The sequence below is a fragment of the Atractosteus spatula genome, chromosome 5, assembly GCF_055471065.1.
Source record: "Atractosteus spatula isolate fAtrSpa1 chromosome 5, fAtrSpa1.hap1, whole genome shotgun sequence".
NCBI classification, from domain to species: Eukaryota; Metazoa; Chordata; class Actinopteri; order Semionotiformes; family Lepisosteidae; genus Atractosteus; species Atractosteus spatula.
Window position 1 is genome coordinate 13,048,523 of NC_142710.1, and position 21,490 is coordinate 13,070,012.

Consider the following 21,490-nt stretch of genomic DNA (forward strand, 5'->3'; position numbering starts at 1 on the left):
ACTAGACAAAGTGATTAGAAAATGGATGAGTGGATGTAATATGGTCCCTGTGAGGTGGTGTGGTTTTAGTTCCAAGCTGCATCTCTCCTGTCCCAGAGCTTGATGTCCCTGGTTGGTTCTGTTGATTTAGATATTTAGATGTGAAATAAGGGTGCAGAAGGCCAAGAAGTGTCTTCAGTGTTTTCGCCCTTTTTTGCCAGAAGCATCAGGGGCTGCTGTGATGAGCTTCATTCATTTAGAATGATCAGTTCCCTTGGGTGCCATGAAAGTCCCAAAATCAAAATGAAGGAGAATTTGGAGTTAAAACAGGAAGTGATGTAAGAGCAGAAGCATGGTGCGACAAAAAGTGCGCAGATGAAGAGTTGTGCTCTGGAATATCTAGGGTGATGAAAGGTTTGCAGATCTGTCTACTTGTGAAAATAAATTTACCTGGTTTTCATTTGATTGTTAAATGGGTGTTTTGTTCTTTCCTTCTTGACCTGCTCTTCTCCCTGTTAAATCAAGTCATGCGAACTGAAATAAGGTTTAGTTGCGTCTAAGTTGGCTGGTGTTATTTTACTAGCTGCTAAGTGTTCAGACACGTTAGCCCAGTTATCTGCTGGTTCATAATCTTCTGTGTTACATTTCACTGAGGTATAAATCAAGCAGTTACATTCAAATTGTTGTGAAAGCTGTGAACTTGATGGTGGTCCATTGTTACAGCCTGCGAACAGGCACAATGATTCGGCCTTGTGCTCAAAAATAAAAAACCCAAAGGTAAAATGAAATGAAATGGGAGAAGAGGTTTTACTTGAAATTGAATCGACAGGAATGGTCCCAACACTTGAGCAGCTCTGTGGCACAGTGGTGAGCATTGCTGTCTCGCAGTACTGGGGCTCTGGGTCAGTTCTGGACCTGGGGTTCTGTCTGTGTGGAGTTTGTATGTTCTCCCTGTGTTTGTGTGGGTTTCCTCCCACACTCCAAAGATATGCTGGTAGATTCATTGGTTTCTGGGAAAACTGGCCCTGGTGTGGTGTTTGTGCGCTCTGTGATGGACTGGTGTCCCATCTGGAGTGTACCCTACCTTGTTCCTACTCCAGCTCCCCCAAAATTGGGTAATTCAGTTAGAAAATGGAAGGATGCCTTCATGATATGTTTCTTTTGTGCCATATACTTGGGGATTTACAGGAAACATTTACATTGTTGTTTTATATCTATAAAGTTACAAACACATTTTTACCGTACATGGCTATCTCCATGTCTATATTTAAGTAGCCCTTTGTGCATAATTTTATGGCTGGGCAGCTTGTTCCACATTGTGACCACGCTTCTGGTAAAGATGTGGCTCCTCTTTTCAGTTTTAAATGTAATGTAAACATTTATTTTAACAATCAATCAACATCAATCAAAATGTTTTTGTTTAACAAAAACATTTATTTTAACAATCAATCACCCCTTCACTCCATGAATTAACACACAGCACACCTTCCACACAAACGTGAACGGTTTCAGTACACTAAAAAAGACGTGCGCGTTTTCTCCTGGTCATACGGCCAGCTTTTGACCTCTGACCCCCCGGTGTTTTACGGCTCTAGTACTTCCGGGGGGAAACGTAAACTTATCACAAGCGCAGCTGTAATGGCACTGCGGTGCCGCACTATCAAGAAACCGGGAACGAGTCCTTTCTGAACTGAGCAGCACGATGGAGGGCCCCGTGTATATCTCCGCTTTTGAGAGCCAGCTCTCCTCCTTCATGGATTGCCTGCTGAAGCAAGCTGTGTCCGGCATCACCAGGCTGGTGGAGGACAGCGTGGTCGGTCTGTACAGCGAGATCGCCAGTAAAGAAGCCGAAATCAAGGCGCTGTCGGACAGGCTGCAGGAGTGCGAGCGAGAGCTGGCGCTGGTTGGGACGGGCAAGGGCGACATCCGCCCGGGCGGCAGCGAAGCTGATGATGGACCTGCGGGGGGAGAGGGGGACTGTGACCTACGAGTGACGTCTGCCGGTAAGAGCCTGGAGGTCGTCGCAACGCTGGCCTCTGAAGCCGGGACTCTGTGCGTGAGAGTCGCCCGCTTGCAAGATGCCGGAAAGCGATTAAGTTGTTAACCTGCCGCCGACCACGTTCACAGCACCGCCGTCCCTGTAACGCTGGCTGCTGCTGCTGAATTGCCTGTGAACTCAACACAGACTTGGGTTTGTTTCATTAGTCCGATGGCGAACTAATGAGACAGACCTGTTGCGAAGATTGAAAACGGAGGCAATGTAACTGCAGGTCCCCCCCCCCCCCCTTGCCGAAAACCGAGGGTGCCTTTTTAGTCACTGAAATGCATTTCTCGGACCCGAGCCTTAAATCTCACGCACACCGTGTTTACGAGAGGTGGCGCGGCGAGTAGTACCTGGCGCCTTTCTCAATCAAAGACGGGCCAGGTGGCAAATAACGGCGAGACCGAGGGGTACGTGTGAAGTGGGCTTCATGCGTGGAACCCCCAGTGTTGATATCCAGTCCCATTTACATCCGGGTCAAGCAAATAACTTTTTCCCACGAGACAATATTAGGGCTCCCCCTACCGACAATCTTCTCTTTTATTGTTTCTTTGCTTTTAGCCTTAAATATCGCTAATGAATTGAGACTTGAATCTTTTTTTTTTCCCCTGCCAGTTTGAATGACTCCCTTGCATTAAGGTCCTTTTAGATGCCCCTTGTGTATTTCGTTGTAGCTCTCTCTCTCTCGACTGTGGCAACAGTGAGAACCGTCTCTTGTCAAAGCCATCTTGTCCGAAACTCCCAAACCGTCGCCTTTCCTGCATGAGTCAGCTGTCTTTGCTGGCTGTCATTCCAGTACCGTTTCTCTCAGCATCTGCAGTCCAAGTCTTTTCCGTTAGCCATCTTCAGTGATTGCAGTGCTTCTTCTGGTACCTGGTTTATAGAAGTGTGGTGGCTCTGGGGCTCGGGATCTGCGCCTGTGTGCTGGAAGGTTGCCGGTTCGTATCCCTCAGCCGGCAGAGGAATCCTACTCTGTTGGGCCCCTGAGCGAGGCCCTTAACCCCAGCTGCTCCAGGGGTGCTGTATAAACGGCTGACCCTGCGCTCTGACCCCCAGCTTCTCTCCCTGTCTGTGTGTCTCATGGAGAGCAAACTGGGGTCTGCGAAAAGACAAAATGCTAATACAAGTAGTTGTATATGGCCAATAAAGTGATCTTATCTTATCCTCATAACTCTTCAGAAAGCGGTCCTCGATCCGTGTGCAATGTGCTTGTGTTTGCTCGGCTTGTGGCTTTGACTTCTATAGCCAAACCTATATACCTCCGAGCTCTCGTTAACATTCCCCAAACTCTCAGAGGAGCCTGGTCAGAGGTTTCTTAACAGCCGAGCACATACATACACACACACTGCAGACACATGAAGACCAGCTCGAAGCTCGACGTTGACGATCAGAGAAGGCGGTGCTGCCATCTTGTGGTATAATAAGCCGTAGCGCCCCACTCTAACTTTCTCTGTGATGAGGTGAGGATGAGGCAGATAGATATTGTAAATCTGGCCATGACGCCAGGGCAACACCCCTCCTCTTTTTGAGAAACGCACTGGGATTTTTAATGACGTCTCATCCGAAGGAAGGCACTTTTTTACAGTATTGTGTCCCCGTCGCTATACTGGAGCGTTAGGATCCGCACAGACCAGCAGTAACCTCAGCTTTCCCAGGAGGTCTCCCATCCAGGTACTGACCAGGCTCACACCTGCTGAGCTCCAGTGGGCTATCGGCGTGAGCTGCAGGGTGATATGGCTGATGGCTGCCTTGCAGTGCTGGGGCCCAGATCTGTGGAGCCGTCTGCATGGTATTGTCATGATCTCTTGGTATTTGCCTGGGTTTCCCTACTACGGTCCAAAGACAGGCTGGGAGGTTCATTGGTGTCTGGGAGGATTGGCCCTGGTATGAGTGCGTCTCTGTGTCTGTCAGCCCTGTGATGGACGAGCGTCCTGTCCAGGGTGTACCCTGCCCTGCACCTGTTGCTTGCTGGGATAGACTCCAGCTCTCCCTCAGTGCGGTCCTGGAGAAAGCCGTTAGAAGGTGGGTGGGTGACCTCAAAGCCATGTAGTCTCCTGTGTTCCTTCCTGAGGTCCGCGCTGTGAATGCTGTGCGTGAAAGTCCTCCAGCGGTTGTTTCTTGCCGCCCGCAGGGCAGGAGCCGGCTTACTGCGGCGGCGCCAAGGCCACGGTGGTGACGCCGGCGTACCCGGACATCGTCCACATCATCGTCGCCCCCCAGCCCTTCCCCGCCTCGGAGCAGGAGGCCTCGTTCGCGGCCGCCACCCTGGCCGGCGTGGCCAACGAGCACGATTACGAGCCCCTCGCGCCCCCCGGCTGCGGCAGGGGGGGCCCTGTCGAGGAGGAGGAGGAGGAGGAGGAGGAAGAGGAGGGGGACGAGGGGTATTACAACGGCGGCTCCGATTCCCAACCGGCCGCCGGACAGGGCGAGCCCAGCGTCCTGCTCCTGGCCCCCGTCTCCCACCCCGCGGGGGTTCCCGAAGACCAGAAGGGAGCGCCGCCGCCCGCGGAGGGGAAGCCCTATGGCTGCGGCGCCTGCGGGAAGAGCTTCGGCCAGGCCCAGCAGCTGTGGCGCCACCAGCGGGCCCACGCGGGCAAGCTGCGCCACCTCTGCCAGCAGTGCGGCAAGAGCTTCGGCCAGCGGGGGCACCTGGTGGCGCACCTGCGCTCGCACACGGGGGAGCGGCCCTTCGGCTGCGGGGCCTGCGGCAAGCGCTTCAGCCGGCCCGAGACCCTGAAGAAGCACCAGAGCGTGCACTCGGGCGTCACGCCCTACGCCTGCCCCCAGTGCTGGAAGAGCTTCAGCCGCGGGGACTACCTCAAGTCCCATCTCGCCACCCACGCGGCGCTCAAATCCCACCTCTGCCCCCACTGCGGCAAGGCCTTCGCCCAGGCCAAGCAGGTGAAGATCCACGAGCGCGTGCACACGGGCGAGAGGCCCTACTCCTGCCCCGTGTGCCAGAAGGCCTTCAGCCAGCTGGCCGCCCTCAGCGTCCACAAGCGCATCCACACGGGCGAGAGGCCCCACGCCTGCGCCCAGTGCGGGAAGCGCTTCGGCACCCTGGGGGCCCTGCAGGTGCACCGCCGCACCCACTCGGACGACAGGCCCTTCTCCTGCACCTCCTGCGCCAAGGCCTTCCGCACGGCCAAGCTGCTCAAGAGCCACCAGCGCACCCACACGGCGGAGAAGCCCTTCGGCTGCGGCGAGTGCGCCAAGGCCTTCAAGACGGCGGCGGAGCTGCGGCTCCACCAGCGGGCGCACACGGGCGAGCGGCCGTACGGCTGCGAGCAGTGCGGCCGCACCTTCCACCGCGTGCACCACCTGGAGTACCACCGGCGCACCCACACGGGCGAGCGGCCCTACGTCTGCGACGTGTGCGGGAAGAGCTTCGGCCGCGCGCAGGTGCTCAAGACCCACCGGCGCGTGCACACCGGCGAGGCGCCCTACGCCTGCCCCGAGTGCGGGCTGAGCTTCAAGCAGCTGGGGAACCTGCGCTCCCACCAGCGCTCCCACGCCCGCCCCGCCCAGCCCGCTGCGCCGTCTGGCCAGGAGGCGGGGAAGGCGGAGTCTGGCTCGGCCGTGGAGGCGGCGGCTCCGCCCCTCTAGGGGCTCCGCGGTTTCCCGGCGCTCAAGGGCACGCGTCGCCCGTAATCCGACTCAGTCTCGCGTTGGCGGTTTTTGTTTCTGATCTCTCTCTCTCTCTCGACGGGGCCTGCGTCTCGCGTTCAGAGCCCTGGCGGTACCGGAGGGGCCTTTTGCTCATGTGCTCCGAAATAAAGACGCTTTGTGCGGTGCCCGTTGTGCCGTTTCTTTAAGACACGGGGAGGGGTGGCGGGGGTGACGGCCAGTCTAGATCAGGTGCAGCGCAGCGGCCCTGGGTTCAGTTCCGGAGCTGGGGTGCTGTCTGTGTGGAGTTTGTGTGGGTTGCCTCTGGATTCCTCCCACAGTAGTTAAAGGGGAACTGCAGCGCTACTTTTAGACTCTGGGGTGAGAAAGAATCGGCCTTGACAGGAACACAGTAAAGGTTTTACATCACCAAATAGACAACATTTCCAGGTATGTGCAGCGTCAGATTCTCCGTTTCAGAGCACAGTAACACAATTTCCGGTGATGTGTGCGGCGCTATGACACTGTATTCAAGCAGGCTTGTGAATAGAACTCTTTTAATCCCGTAGAAATATTGCCCTCCACTTTGGGACTGTTTTGCCTACAAATACTACTTGTTAACCCTGCATGCATGACATTAGTCACTCTTGTGACTAGTGAGCAGGAAGGGCCACATCACGTCATAGTTCATGGGGACTCGGATGCAAGTTTGCAATAACATGTCAACTTGCGGTACTTTCACAAACTTTATCATTCCGAGCTTAATTCGGAATGTGTCAATTCATTTTTCTTTAACGTCAATGAATTTCTTTTGTTTCTGAGATTTAATAACCGGTCTGAGAAACTGGGACAGCGGTTCCCCTTTAATTTGGGGAAAACCTGGTGTGAGAGAGTCTGTGTGTGCCCTGCAGTGGGCTGGCATCCTTCTCCACAAGTAGTTAACTAGTAGGCGCTCCCCGGTGGCTCTGTGGCTCAGGAGCTGTGCCTGTGGCTGGAAGGTTGCCGGTTCAAATCCCGCAGCCGGCAGAGGAATCCTACTCTTTTGGGCCCCTGAGCGAGGCCCTTCACCCCAACTGCTCCAGGGGTGCTGCATAAATGGCTGACCCTGCGCTCTGACCCCCAGCTCCTCTCCCTGTCTGTGTGTCTCATGGAGAGCAAGCTGGGGTCTGTGAAAAGACACATTCCTGATGCAAGAAATTGTATATGGCCAATAAAGCAACATAATTATTATTATTATTATTGGGCCTGTGTCTGGCTGGGATAGACTCATCCCGACCCTGAATTGGAAGAAGCGGTTCGAAAATGGATGGATACTGGAGGTTTAGTGTTTCACTGCTGGTACAACAGATAGGGGTGTTGCTGTGTCATTCTCAGTGTGTCGCAGTTCCATACTAGTTAAAGTAGGGAGCTGCGTCAGCATGCCCAGGCTGCAAAGGAACAAGTAAAGATTTATTCCAGGCAGAAAAGAAAAGAAACAACGGTGTGGCTGTGGAGCCTTCTTCGACCCCTGTCTGCTTGTTCCTCTACAGTTCCATGTTGCCATATTTGTGTCAGAGATGTAGTGTCTGCGTCTGAACACCACACACCTGTATTGGGGTGAAAGGGGTGACTCTACAGTGCGTTTCAAAAAGACTGAAAGACAAAGTGAAAAACAGCCGACCACAGCGAGATACACTGAACAATCCTTTATCTCTTTATTCGTTTTTTTTTTATTTCACACACTTAAAAAAGACAGCATCTGCATAGAGTTGTCATCTTATAGATTGAGGGAAAGAAGGAAGGAGAGAGGGGGGAAAATACTGGCACGTCACACTAACTAAACAGAACAGGGGGAACAGCAGTACGCGAGAGAGAGAGAGAGAGAGGGACAGAGAGAGAGAGTTACAATACAGTACGCGCACACGCACACACACGGAAACGGAAAAGAAAAACGGGACACGAGTCGCTGTTCGGTTCCCGTCAAAGTCGCAGAGTCTCGTTTTGTTTTTTTCTCCGTACTCTTCCGCATTCCCCCCCTCCCCCGTGTCGGGGAGTGAGCGTGGAGCTGCCCGGGGTGCTGATGACCAGTCTGCTGCTGCGGCAAGGGGCTGGTGTAGCAGCGCTTTCACGCTCGGACACGGGGCGACGCGGGGGGGGGGGGGGCTGGTTCTGACGAGCAAGCGACAGCGGAGGGGAGGCCAGCCGTTACAGACGGGCCCAGGCCGAGGCAGGGAGATCAACAGCCCAGAGCAGAGCGAAACGTGCTTCCCAAGTGAGGTATGTTCGACGTCAGGTAACACTTTATTTTAGGTGGGTGTGGTTAGGCACTTATTAGCTCTTATTAGTGGGCACAACACACACCAAAAAACGCACACGCAAATATCTCTTTATGATTTGTAACTGCCTAAAGTATGCCTCATAAATATTATTCGTAAAGTATAATAGAGTGGGCATGTATTACTTACAAAATACCTTCCCTGATGAGAGTTGCACACGTTTGCAACCCGTGATGTGTTAAGTGCTGGTATGCTCAGTAGAAGAACTAATACTGACCTAGCTCACACGTATAACAAAGCATTACCAGACGTTGGTGGCGCTGATCTAGAAAGGGACAGGGTCTCGAGAGGGACCGGGAATTGTCTTTCCAGACGAGCCTGCTCTTTGGAAACCCAGCGGAAGGGGTGGGGGGGTGGGATAAAGTTCCTGGGGGCAGCAGCTTGAGGGATGGCCACAGGCAGGGAGAGGGGGGGGGGGGTTCGGGATGAAAGCTGGGAATGAATGGGAGAGGCGTCGGGGAAGACCGCTGTTATGAGCTCGGGGTCCCTGTGCGTGGGGAGACTAGCTGGGAAGCACTTTGGAGTTCGACCCAGATGGAATTGCATCCCGTAGTAGCAAACCTGGCTCATGGGCTTTTCTGCAGCATCTGGTTCTGCTGGGGCGCTGGTTTAGTCCCGCACGTCGGCCGACTTTGAGACTTTGACGGGAACGTGATTTTTTTTTTTTCAATAGGTCCATACACTGACATGCAAATCGGTTTTTGGAAGTATTTACAGTAATTACAAGACACGAAATTCCAATTCAGTTTCGACAAGAGTTTGCGAGCATTCAGTTTGTAACATAACGTCTTATTTTGAAACGAGAATTATTAGAATCATCAGAGTTAATAATGGTTTACTTCAGCCTTTTCTTTATTTTTTCCATTCCTTCCCTCTGTTTTGCATTGTCCACTGTCTTTTGTCACAACAAATCCTTCTCTTCCCCCCCCCCAGCCCCACCCTCTCCCCCCCTACACACACACTCAGACACACGCACACACACGCGCCTTGAGAGTGGATGATACTGATGGAAACTGATAATACTGAAACACAATGATGGACAGATCTGGGCTCTTCTCCTGGACAGAGAAGCTTAAGTCATTATGTGAGGAGGATCGCTGAGGGTAAGACTGTGGGTTCTCCCTCTGTCATGACAATCCCTGCGTTACACTCCTGCAGCAACAGGATGCCTGGATGAGCCAGAGTTGTGTGCTCTGGGACCATGGGGAATCCCCTGTGTCTGGGTTTGTGCTCCACCCAAGATCTGTATCACAGGCTAATTTTCGGCCTGAGGTCTTTTTTTTTAATCTTCTTTCAGCTACGTGTGCTAGTTGGCAAGTTTCAAGGCTGCCCTTGTTCACGTGCTCGAGATGAAGTCTGACCGATCGGAATTAAGCATAAGGAAGGACACTGATGCTGTGTGGGTGTGCCCGATACAATGCCACACCCACCCTGGGTGTGTCCGATACAATACCACGCCCACTCAGGGGTGTGTCTGATACAACATCACTCCTACCACGGATGTGTCTGATTCAGCGCCACGCCCACTGGGGGCACCTGATGGTGACATTTCCAAAGTGGGCGTGTCTGATACAGTGTCACTGCAACCTGTTTCTTCATCTTTATCCAGACATCCATCCAGGGTCACAGGGGAGCAGGACACTCTCCTGGCCAGCTTTAGTTCAGTATAAGAGAGCACATTCTTATTTAGCAAGTTGAGGACAGACTGCTTCAAGTCCTTTGTGCTGAAGGTGATGTAAATACTGCTCTTTAACAGAGGAATCTTGGAAACCTGGGTCTGAGCACAGAAAAAGACTTAAAAGCTGACCAGTCATTGGCTCTGGTGTGAGGGTGAGCATGTCTGTGTCTGACTGCCCAGCAGTGGACTGGTATCCCATCCAAGGCGTAGCCTGCCTTGTGCTCATTGCTTGCTGGGAGAGACTCCGGCTCCCCTGCGACCCTGAACTGGAAGACGCTGTTTAGAAAATTGATGGATGGGTCAGTGACGAAGCAGGAGCATGAACCGGCTGACACAGGTGTCCTCCGGTACCGGGAGAACTGCCGGGAGGATATTTCTTATAGAACAGAACCACTAATTAGAGTATAGAATTAGATCTATAGCTATATGAGACATATATCCATACTACCTAGCCAGCACTGGCAGACAGGAGAACCATCCGAGTGGTTACAGGCCTCATACATTATCCCCGCCCCCTCCCACTTTCAAGTGCTCGCATGGATATTTCTAATAGACGCCCCAGAGCTGAGGCAGAGGGGAAGCCTGGCACCGCAGAAATGCTCCAAACACTGTGCGACAGAAGAATGCCCTCCCCCCATCAATGCTCACCCTTGTACCCACGGCTCTGGTGCTGCTTTTCCAGGGATGGCACAGAGGTGCCCTGTTCCAACCCGGAATCCAGCTGGATGAACTCCGCAGCATCACCAGATCGGGGGCCGGGATTGTGATTTTCCGGGAGAGACTACGGACTATCACAAATATTGTGATATACTAGTGTTCAAAGCCAAGAGGCACGTCAATATTTGATGAATCCGGTAAAGAAAAGGAAACCAGCATCAGCTTCACAAACCCTTCCCTGTGCTTAGCAATCTGCTAGCTCCCAGAAATACAGAAGCTATCATAAGCAGTCTGCTATTTATACCTTTATCTACTTCAAGAAGCAAGGAGCAATTTTAACTCAGTCATTCCCACTGGGAAACGCTAAACTGTTTGTTTTGCTTTTGTTCATCTTAATGTTGCTATTTCAAACCTGATCGAAGTTCCCACTTTAATCCACAGCTGCTTCAAACGTCAGGGCAGCATGTCTCTATTATTAATCTTCATGCTTATTCTTATATTGTAACATTTTCTGGGGGGGGGGATTCATTAACTCATGTGCACAGGTGGCTTCACACAGAGGGAAAGAATGCATTGCCTCTACTGCTGCCTTCCTGATCACCAGTCTCTGGGTGCTCCTTGTGTTGAACCTGGTGGATTGACAGGCTGGCAGGTAGTGTTCAGCTTGCCTCGACGCTCATTCAGCTACGATAGTTCTAGTGGCCTGGGCTGTGCAGTGACCTACAGAGACCTACGTCCTGCCTGGACAGTGGCCTGGAGACAGATCCGCAAGAGATGTCAGCACTGAGGAGAGAGCCGTTTTTTTTTTTAAATAAAAGCGATTGAGTTAGGTTGTGGGTCTAAAGAAAGAGATCCGCAGTGGTTCTGTAAATTGACTTGATGAAGATTTTCACATCAGTGTGGTACATCTTTGTGCTCAATTAGTTTGGAAAGGCGCTGCCCTTGCTCCTTCCCACAGAAAACTAGATGCACCTGTAATTAGAGACCCTAGTGCTATTGCTGCCATGGCTCTGTAGATAGCTGCCAACACACTGGTGGTGGCTAATCAATCACTGTGAACTTACAGTATCAGATTCCCTTATTGTAAGAAACCAGGCAGGTAAGAGCAGAAGAAGCCTGTGATCCTCTCTGGCAGCTGGAGTGGATTACATTACGGATTCGGTGATTTGATGCTGAAATTCCTGTACCACGCGTGTGTGCCCTTCACCTTCTGGGGTTAAATGTACGTTCTGTGCTTGTCTTGACATGTATGGGAGCACAAGGGGTTGACCAGGGCTGTACTTGGATCCTCAAAGTCCCTGGAAGAAGTCTGTATTCAGATCGGGGATACATTTGTATCGCTTTTTACCTTCCCTCAGAACAAAGTCATGTCAGAGGCGAGCCGAGCTGCGCTGTGGGTTCTCCTGCCCCTGCAAGGGGCACCGCAGTTTTATATGGAATCTGACGGAGGTCCTGACAGCCCGTGTAGCTGTACGTCCACCAGAAGAGACAGGACGGAGACAGGAGACAGCTCCTGCCTGTCAGGCGTCATGAAGCCTGGGTGTGGCCATGAACGGCGACTGCGCGGCCCGGCCTGCGGGACCTCAGAGCAGTGTTCCCAGCATGCTAATGGAACCGCCGGCTAATTGATTCAGTCAGGTAAAACCAATGAGGGTGATTCTCTACATTTTTTTATTTTTGAAAAGTGAGCATATTCTGCAATGTGCAGAATTTCTTGGCCCGTCAGAATCGTTTTTTTGTTCATGAAGTATCTAGCCTTGTTACTCTTCAACCATTGAATTAGTTACTTTTTACAGGGATGTTGGTATTCTTTTCATCCCTGTGCCTTAAGAATCGAACGTGGACAGTGATCTTTGAGAATCAAAAGTGTTATAAGATGCTTATATTGTTTAAGCTGGTGCCAACGACAGAGAGAGAGACAAACCCCTCTCCTCTAACAGACCAAGTGTATCGTAAATGACCTGTCATGCACACTTCCTGGTACTTCAGGGGTACCAGTCAAGGCTGCAACCTACTTTTACACCAGATGAAAAAGCAAATCGATTCGTATTGTAGTCGGACACAGGCGCCTGTTGGCCTTGGCCCACTGGAACAGGCTTTCACATGTCTAAGCAGGCACACAGGGCAGCTGCAGCTTTACTAAGTAGCTAAGGTTATTGAAAGAGGACACGTCTGCATCTCGCATGAGCTCAGGCCTCGGAGAACTGCCAGATAAAGAGGAGATCAAATCCCACCGCTGACACCACGCTCTACAGAAAACACCTCGTATTATATTGGAGCAATCAAGATGAAAGACACAACACTGGGACCCCAATCTAAAACAACCATCTGATATTAGAATAGAGTCCAGAACCCCTTCGTTCCTTCTCCACAGTCACGGTCACTTGGACAGCAGGTCAGAAATAGCTGCAAGGCATGTTTGGTCAGAATTGGAAGACAAATCTTTACGTCTGCGAAGGAGGAGCTGGGTAAACACAGGCGGGGACCACTGCCTTTATGTCACGATCTCTATTAAGACGTTGTGTCGGCTTCGAGGATCAAAAAGAGGCTCAAGACACACGCAGCCCTGAAAGAACACGCCAAGTAAAAGAGAAGTTTCCGTAAAACCATGAAAGCCCCTGCCCTTCTCCACTGACCCTAACCTGCTTCAGTGGAGAAGCAGGTTAGATTTCAGATTACATCATGTCTTCTCCTGCTTTTCCCATGCGGTGTGAGAAATGAACCTTTCACAGTGCCCAAACTGAATACACATGAAGCAAAAAGTAAATATTGCACTCAAAGTCGTTCCCCGCTTGATTAAATGGCAATTTTAGAGGAAAGCGACCCTCTTTTACCAAACTCTCGAGTGAGGGTATAGACTCCCTCTCCTGTGCCCTGTGAGTGTCTGACTCTAGACTACCCAGGCAGTCACAGACTCGGCTCTTTCCTGCTATGCTACCACTCATCTTCATTCCAGCTCTCCCTTAAGGGCTGAATGGCTCTTCTTTCACATCACAGGATTTAATTAGCTACTGAAAGCACTGATGAGACAGAGACTCCACAGTGTCAAAGGCAGAAAGAATCAGGAGTGCCTTCCCTCACGGAGCACTGTCAACATCCTCACATTTCCGAATTCATTCAGTCACTTTATCCACACATTCCGGCCTCCACTTGGAATTCAGAATAAAGCTGATCCGCCATACTTTCCCACTTTGCAACTTGCCGGAATTGTACAGTAAGTGACAAATTTGGAGCCTGCTGTTGTACAAGACCGAGAGATTAAACCGGTCTGTCGACCATGTGAAGGTCACATTAATTCTCGGGGGTGGGAGGGAGGGGATGATGGAGAGACTTCTACTTTAAAACAGAAAGCACGGGATGATGGGGAGACTTCTTTTTCAAAACAATGCAAAGGGTCATGGGAAATGTAGTTTTAGCCCTGTTTGATGACAAGACAAGCCAGGTGAAAGTTGTTAGGAAATGCCTATGTACATAAACTCTCAACACCTCTTTGACATACACACACATATATGTGCAAGCAAATACTTACTACTATTTGAGGGCGAGAAACAAACTAATTCAAGACACATTGAATCACTTCAGGAAGCCTAAAAGTCTTTCTTTTTAAAACCCATATACGTATTCTTATATATATTTATATTATAATCATACCATTATTCATATTCTTATACATCTCTTCAGCCACTGCAAAAGTATTCTTTGTTTCATCTTCCATTTGCTGCACTTTTTTGATTTACAGTATTTTTTAAAAAGGAAAAGATGATAATTATTATTATTATTATTATTATTATTATTATTATTTAAAGTCCTTTGTTTCCAAAAAACGACAAAAAAAAACGTTTAAAAAAAGAAAAGATAAAACGACAACAAAAAACTCGACCCCAACAGAATTCTGGGCGAACTGAGGAAAGATAGAAGCCACTGGTCACGTCACAGACTACAATATACCATCTACATTGAAAACGAAAATGCACTTTCTCCGGAAGTCGGAAAGAAACGGGCACGCCCACGGCTCGGGTTCCGAGTCGACAGAAGAGGAGTCACGGCTAAACCGCAGCGTCTTCTCCTCCCTTCTCTCAAGGGCTCGGCTCGGGCCCGGAAAGGCCCGGAGTCATGACGACTGTAAACTACAGCTTTCCCTTCTGAGATCTGGTTTCCCCTCTTGCCGGCGGACAAGACGGACAAAAAGAAATATTTCAACTGATCTGGCGGGACTGGTAGTACAAGTACATTGAAGACGTGTAGTTTGTTCAATTTTTACAGATCCACCCCCTGCCTCTCCCCCCAAAAAATGGGTCAATCGTCCTGTGTCTGGCTGGGAGTGGTCACAAATATTGCGAATGGAAGATTAAAGTGTGCAGGCCAAGCACAAATGCCAAGTATTACTGTTTTGGAATCATGGACCAGCCTCTGTGTTTGTGTACTTGCCAGATTAGGGAGCAATTCATTTAAAAAAGAGTCTTGAAAAGAGCACCCCCCCACCCTCCCCTTAAATAACAGATTGTGAGAGTTCTGCTCTCTTACAACACTTCAGATTTCCCGAGCTGAGGCCCCAGCCCTCTGCGTGACCCAGAGTGCCGCTGTGTTAGTGCCTGCTCGGTTTTGTGCTTGGTGTTGTGCTGCGTACGTACCAGTCCAGGCCCGCTGTATGAGGCGTGTCTTGACCCTGCCGGGCACGAGGGAATAATGGATCGCGTCGCCCTTGCCCACTGCGTCGAAGCAAAAGCGCAGCGGAGGACGAGATATGAAAGACTCGTTTCTGGAGCTGAACACATCGCTTTCTGAACCAGGACCCTAACGCTCGGAAACGAACTGAGATTTAGCCGTCACTTCCGAAGTGAAAGAAACAATTACTTTGTATTTCTTTACAGGTAGCTGTATTATGTGCTGTTGTATGTTCAATACATTTACATGTACATTGTATTACGTTTATTAGAATTTTTTAACTTATTTTCTCTTATTGTTTTTCTCGTCATTTTCCATAATCTGTCCCCCCCCCCCCCCCCCATTTTAGAGTCCCCTTATCTGTTTCTTGTGGTTTTCTTGCTGTTTTTTGCATCCCGCTAAAATCCCAGCGTTCCTCCAATACTTGAGGCCAGCACCACTCCTAGGACCACACAGCAGATAATGATCATGATCTTCTTCTGCAGGGATACACGAGAGAGAGAGAGGGGTTCATACAGACACACTGACTGACTGGACACTCCAGTACATTAACACTGCACTGAGAGAGAGGGGTTCATACAGACACACTGACTGGACACTCCAGTACATTAACACTGCACTGAGAGAGAGGGGTTCATACAGACACACTGACTGACTGGACACTCCAGTACATTAACACTGCACTGAGAGAGAGGGGTTCATACAGACACACTGACTGGACACTCCAGTACATTAACACTGCACTGAGAGAGAGGGGTTCATACAGACACACTGACTGACTGGACACTCCAGTACATTAACACTGCACTGAGAGAGAGGGGTTCATACAGACACACTGACTGACTGGACACTCCAGTACATGAACACTGCACTGAGAGAGAGGGGTTAATACAGACACACTGACTGACTGGACACTCCAGAACATTAACACTGCACTGAGAGAGAGGGGTTAATACAGACACACTGACTGGACACTCCAGTACATTAACACTGCACTGAGAGAGAGGGGTTCATACAGACACACTGACTGGACACTACAGTACATTAACACTGCACTGAGAGAGAGGGGTTCATACAGACACACTGACTGACTGGACACTCCAGTACATTAACACTGCACTGAGAGAGAGGGGTTCATACAGACACACTGACTGGACACTCCAGTACATTAACACTGCACTGAGAGAGAGGGGTTAATACAGACACACTGACTGGACACTCCAGTACATTAACACTGCACTGAGAGAGAGGGGTTCATACAGACACACTGACTGACTGGACACTCCAGTACATTAACACTGCACTGAGAGAGAGGGGTTCATACAGACACACTGACTGACTGGACACTCCAGTACATTAACACTGCACTAAAAGAGAGGGGTTCATACAGACACACTGACTGGACACTCCAGTACATTAACACTGCACTGAGAGAGAGGGGTTAATACAGACACACTGACTGACTGGACACTCCAGTACATTAACACTGCACTGAGAGAGAGGGGTTAATACAGACACACTGACTGACTGGACACTCTAGTACATTAACACTGCACTGAGAGAGAGGGGTTCATACAGACACACTGACTGGACACTCCAGTACATTAACACTGCACTGAGAGAGAGGGGTTCATACAGACACACTGACTGACTGGACACTCCAGTACATTAACACTGCACTGAGAGAGAGGGGTTCATACAGACACACTGACTGACTGGACACTCCAGTACATTGACACTGCACTGAGAGAGAGGGGTTAATACAGACACACTGACTGACTGGACACTCCAGTACATGAACACTGCACTGAGAGAGAGGGGTTAATACAGACACACTGACTGACTGGACACTCCAGTACATTAACACTGCACTGAGAGAGAGGGGTTCATACAGACACACTGACTGACTGGACACTCCAGTACATTAACACTGCACTGAGAGAGAGGGGTTAATACAGACACACTGACTGGACAGTCCAGTACATTAACACTGCACTGAGAGAGAGGGGTTCATACAGACACACTGACTGGACACTCCAGTACATTAACACTGCACTGAGAGAGAGGGGTTCATACAGACACACTGACTGACTGGACATTAGGCTGTCAGTGTCAAAGTTGTGTTGTGTGTGTACTTACCCTGCGGGCCTTGCTCTGGTATTTGACAGCCTTCTTTGTGTCAGACACAGCTCTCTCCACATAGTCTACTGAGTGCTCCACGTTGTACTCGATTCTGTCTATCATCTCGCCCTGTCAGACAAACACAGCAGCACCGTCAGTGCACAACACCTGGGAGAGACTCACACTCGCATACACCCACACTGGCACACAGTCTCACACTCTCACTCTCACAATGACTTTCATACTCATACCCACCTCACGCACTCACACACGTTCATACAGTACTCACATATTCCATCATGCACCCACATACTCACAGACACTCACAATCACACACACAATCTCACACCCATATACTAACAACAATCACACCCAAACACAATCTCATACCTACATACTCCCGCACACACAATCTCACACTCACACACTCTTGGACGCACAATCACACAATTACACTCACACTTGCACACACTGGGTGCTTTGGCCCTGCAGGTGAAGGGGTCTCTGGAAGATCTGGCCATGTCATCAGACCCGACACCCCTGCATGTGCAAGCAGAGCCACACTGAACACACGCCCACAGCACCTGGGTTCAGCAGGAGGAGCCTCAGGGACTCCCACTTCTGCGAGAGTAAACAACCTCTGCCTCACCATCCTGTTTCAGTCCTAAAGGCTGTAGATTCAGGTTCAACCCAGGAGACCTGTGAGTCTTATAGGTCCCCCTCAATAAGAGGGGCTCCAGCCCCAGTCCAGTGAGTCTTATAGGTCCCCCTCAATCAGAGGGGCTCCAGCCCCAGTCCAGTGAGTCTTAAAGGTCCCCCTCAATCAGAGGGTCTCCAGCCCCAGTCCAGTGAGTCTTATAGGCCCCCCTCAGTCAGAGGGGCTCCAGCCCCAGTCCAGTGAGTCTTATAGGTCCCCCTCAATCAGAGGGGCTCCAGCCCCAGTCCAGTGAGTCTTATAGGTCCCCCTCAATCAGAGGGGCTCCAGCCCCAGTCCAGTGAGTCTTATAGGTCCCCCTCAATCAGAGGGGCTCCAGCCCCAGTCCAGTGAGTCTTAAAGGTCCCCCTCAATCAGAGGGGCTCCAGCCCCAGTCCAGTGAGTCTTAAAGGTCCCCCTCAATCAGAGGGGCTCCAGCCCCAGTCCAGTGAGTCTTAAAGGTCCCCCTCAATCAGAGGGTCTCCACCCCCAGTCCAGTGAGTCTTATAGGTCCCCCTCAATCAGAGGGGCTCCAGCCCCAGTCCAGTGAGTCTTAAAGGTCCCCCTCAATCAAAGGGGCTCCAGCCCCAGTCCAGTGAGTCTTAGAGGTCCCCCTCAATCAGAGGGGCTCCAGCCCCAGTCCAGTGAGTCTTAAAGGTCCCCCTCAGTCACAGGGGCTCCAGCCCCAGTCCAGCGAGTGTTATAGGCCCCCCTCAGTCATACAGACTGGTGTAGGGAGGTAGATCTCTCCTGTCTGGAATAGAGGAGTCTGGGAGAAGATTGCATCCTAGTGTAAAGTCCTAAAGGCTGTAGATTCAGGTTCAACCCAGGTTTCACACTCACTAGTGTCACCAGGACACGGGGTCACACTTGGAAACCGAAGGGGGATTCATTTAGGACCGAGAACAGGAATCACTTCTTTACAAGTCTATTACTCAGTGCTTAGTCTCCCAGTCCTGACCAGGGTTAGATCAGGTCAGGTGATGAGGTACTCTACTGAGTGAGCCTGGAGCTTCTGACATTCTCGTGATTGGCCAAGCAGTATAGAGACCCCCTCAAGATCAGCCCATTCACATGTTCTAGGTCAATCAAAACTGCTTGGGATGATGCTTGCAACACAAATGGTTTGTGAAAGATACAAACTGTCTCTGGGTGGCAAGCCCACTGTGGAGTGCATAGAATTCGGATCAATGTGTCGTATCCTGTGCTTTCTGTGGGAGTAGCTGAAGTTGAGATAGCAGTTCTTGTCTGAACTACATTCCCCAGAAGGCAGTGGGAAATGACCTGCTGTAACCCAGTCACCTGACCTGTTGGTGGAATACAATTGGTCAGGTGATATTTAAAAACAAGGAAGCTGAAGCTTCCAGCTGGCCATCAACACTCTGCAGAGAGTGGAGCCTGTTATTTACTGTACCAGACAGAAGAGAAAGAAGGAAGTGAGGAAGTGACAGTGGGCCGTTGTCTTTACTGGGTTTTGGAAGAAGGGAAAAGTACTTTTTTAGATTTTGGAGTTAGCAAGCTGTCCGGCTACTGACAGAGTAATTCAAGAAGAGGCACAGCTCATTGTAAATAAAATAGAACTGTTCTTATTAGAGTTGCATTTATGCGGGCAGCACAGTGGCACAGCTGTGAGCATTGCTGCCATACAGCGCTGGGGCCCTGGGTTCAGTTCCTGGGGTGCTATCTGTGTGGAGTTTGCATGTTCACCCTGTGCTTGTGTGGGTTTCCTCCTGCAGTCTGCTAGGTGAATTGGCTCCTGGGAAAACTGGCCCTGGTGTGAGCGTCATCCGTCCGCCCTGTGATGGACTAACGTCAAGTCCAGGGTGTATTCTGCCTAGTGCCTGTTGCTTCCTGGAGGCGGGGGACAGAGGCATTGACGGATGGAGGGGCTGTTTTTGAACACCCCGCCTGCTCGTACTCCCCTCACACGAAGCCCCGGCCCCCAGCTGTGTCACAGAGCCCGTGAGGGGCTCTCTAAAGCAGAGTACCGGAGCGGAGCGGGCGCACCTGGCTCTCCACCAGCATGGCCATGTCCACAAACATGTCGTGCAGCTCCCGGATGCTGTTCTCCAGCTTGATGATCTCGTTGTGCCTGGTCTCGATCTCGTTCAGCGCCTGCTTGGTCATCTGAGAGTCCATCTTGATCTGGGGGGGGGGGGCAGAGGGAGACGGTGTATTAACGCTCGAGCCAGGCTCCCCAATCAGAGCGCAGCAGTGGCTTTCCCCCGCCCCTGCCGGGCAGCCATTTTGAATGAGGGCGCCGGCGGGACTTACGTCATCGGTGAAAATGGCCAGCTTGCCACTTTCCAGCATGTCTTCCAGCTCCTCGTTGGTGGTTGTTCTCCCAGCTGGAAAACAGGTCGGACAATCAAACTCCTCTGCCAGCGTCTCATGACAGTCCCATTGCGTGTCGTGTCAGGGGAGAATGGGGGCAAGTCAAGACGGGCAGATGGGCAGCGACGCTGGTGCCAGTCAGGTGTGCTTCTGAATTGGTGTCCCGCCCCGTGCACAGGATGTGCCTACATGCGGGCGTGCCTGCAGGTGAGCTGGGCACACTGTAGCACAGCAGAAATGACAGCATGGCTGTGGCCTGGTTTTCTAAACTCCACTGGTAGCAGAGCTGCTAGAGTGCAAGTGTCTCTGATCTCCAGGTCAGTACAGGGAGTGTGGGGTGTGTCTCTGATCTCCAGTGTGTCAGTACAGGGAGTGTGGGGTCTGTCTCTGATCTCCAGTGTGTCAGTACAGGGAGTGTGGGGTCTGTCTCTGATCTCCAGTGTGTCGGTACGGGGAGTGTGGGGTGTGTATCTGATCTCCAGGTGTGTCGGTACGGGGAGTGTGGGGTGTGTCTCCGATCTCCAGTGTGTCGGTACGGGGAGTGTGGGGTGTGTATCTGATCTCCAGGTGTGTCAGTACAGGGAGTGTGGGGTGTGTCTCTGATCTCCAGGTCAGTACAGGGAGTGTGGGGTGTGTCTCTGATCTCCAGTGTGTCGGTACAGGGAGTGTGGGGTGTGTCTCTGATCTCCAGGTGTGTCAGTACAGGGAGTGTGGGGTCTGTCTCTGATCTCCAGGTGTGTCGGTACGGGGAGTGTGGGGTGTGTCTCTGATCTCCAGTGTGTCAGTACAGGGAGTGTGGGGTGTGTCTCTGATCTCCAGGTGTGTCGGTACAGGGAGTGTGGGGTGTGTCTCTGATCTCCAGGTGTGTCGGTACAGGGAGTGTGGGGTGTGTCTCGGATCTCCAGTGTGTCAGTACAGGGAGTGTGGGGTGTGTCTCTGATCTCCAGGTGTGTCGGTACAGGGAGTGTGGGGTGTGTCTCGGATCTCCAGTGTGTCAGTACAGGGAGTGTGGGGTGTGTATCTGATCTCCAGGTGTGTCGGTACAGGGAGTGTGGGGTGTGTCTCTGATCTCCGTTGTGTCAGTACAGGGAGTGTGGGGTGTGTCTCTGATCTCCAGGTGTGTCGGTACAGGGAGTGTGGGGTGTGTATCTGATCTCCAGGTGTGTCGGTACAGGGAGTGTGGGGTGTGTCTCTGATCTCTGGTGTGTCAGTACAGGGAGTGTGGGGCGTGTCTCTGATCTCCAGGTGTGTCAGTACAGGGAGTGTGGGGTGTGTCTCTGATCTCCAGTGTGTCGGTATAGGGAGTGTGGGGTGTGTCTCGGATCTCCAGTGTGTCAGTACAGGGAGTGTGGGGTGTGTCTCTGATCTCCAGGTGTGTCGGTACAGGGAGTGTGGGGTGT

General features: G+C 51.2%; 2 protein-coding genes across 2 annotated transcripts in view; one reads left to right on the forward strand and one right to left on the reverse strand.

The window, feature by feature from the left end:
- Positions 1 to 1,572: 1,572 nt before the first annotated feature.
- On the forward strand, positions 1,573 to 5,814 carry LOC148834169 (uncharacterized). Its single transcript, XM_088916926.1, has 2 exons — positions 1,573 to 1,982; positions 4,152 to 5,814. Exons 1-2 carry the CDS (start codon positions 1,682 to 1,684, stop codon positions 5,624 to 5,626), a joined length of 1,776 nt encoding a protein of 591 aa, XP_088773052.1. The 5' UTR covers positions 1,573 to 1,681; the 3' UTR covers positions 5,627 to 5,814.
- A 9,425-nt stretch (positions 5,815 to 15,239) lies between these two features.
- stx1b (syntaxin 1B) overlaps positions 15,240 to 21,490 on the reverse strand; it is a 61,699-nt gene continuing 55,448 nt past the window's right edge. The window contains exons 7-10 of the mRNA XM_088916957.1: positions 20,031 to 20,104; positions 19,764 to 19,901; positions 17,081 to 17,191; positions 15,240 to 15,420 (exon numbers count right to left, since the gene is read on the reverse strand). Coding sequence (XP_088773083.1) covers positions 15,340 to 15,420; positions 17,081 to 17,191; positions 19,764 to 19,901; positions 20,031 to 20,104 — 404 coding nt within the window. The 3' untranslated portion in view covers positions 15,240 to 15,339. The remainder of the gene's footprint in view (positions 15,421 to 17,080; positions 17,192 to 19,763; positions 19,902 to 20,030; positions 20,105 to 21,490) is intronic.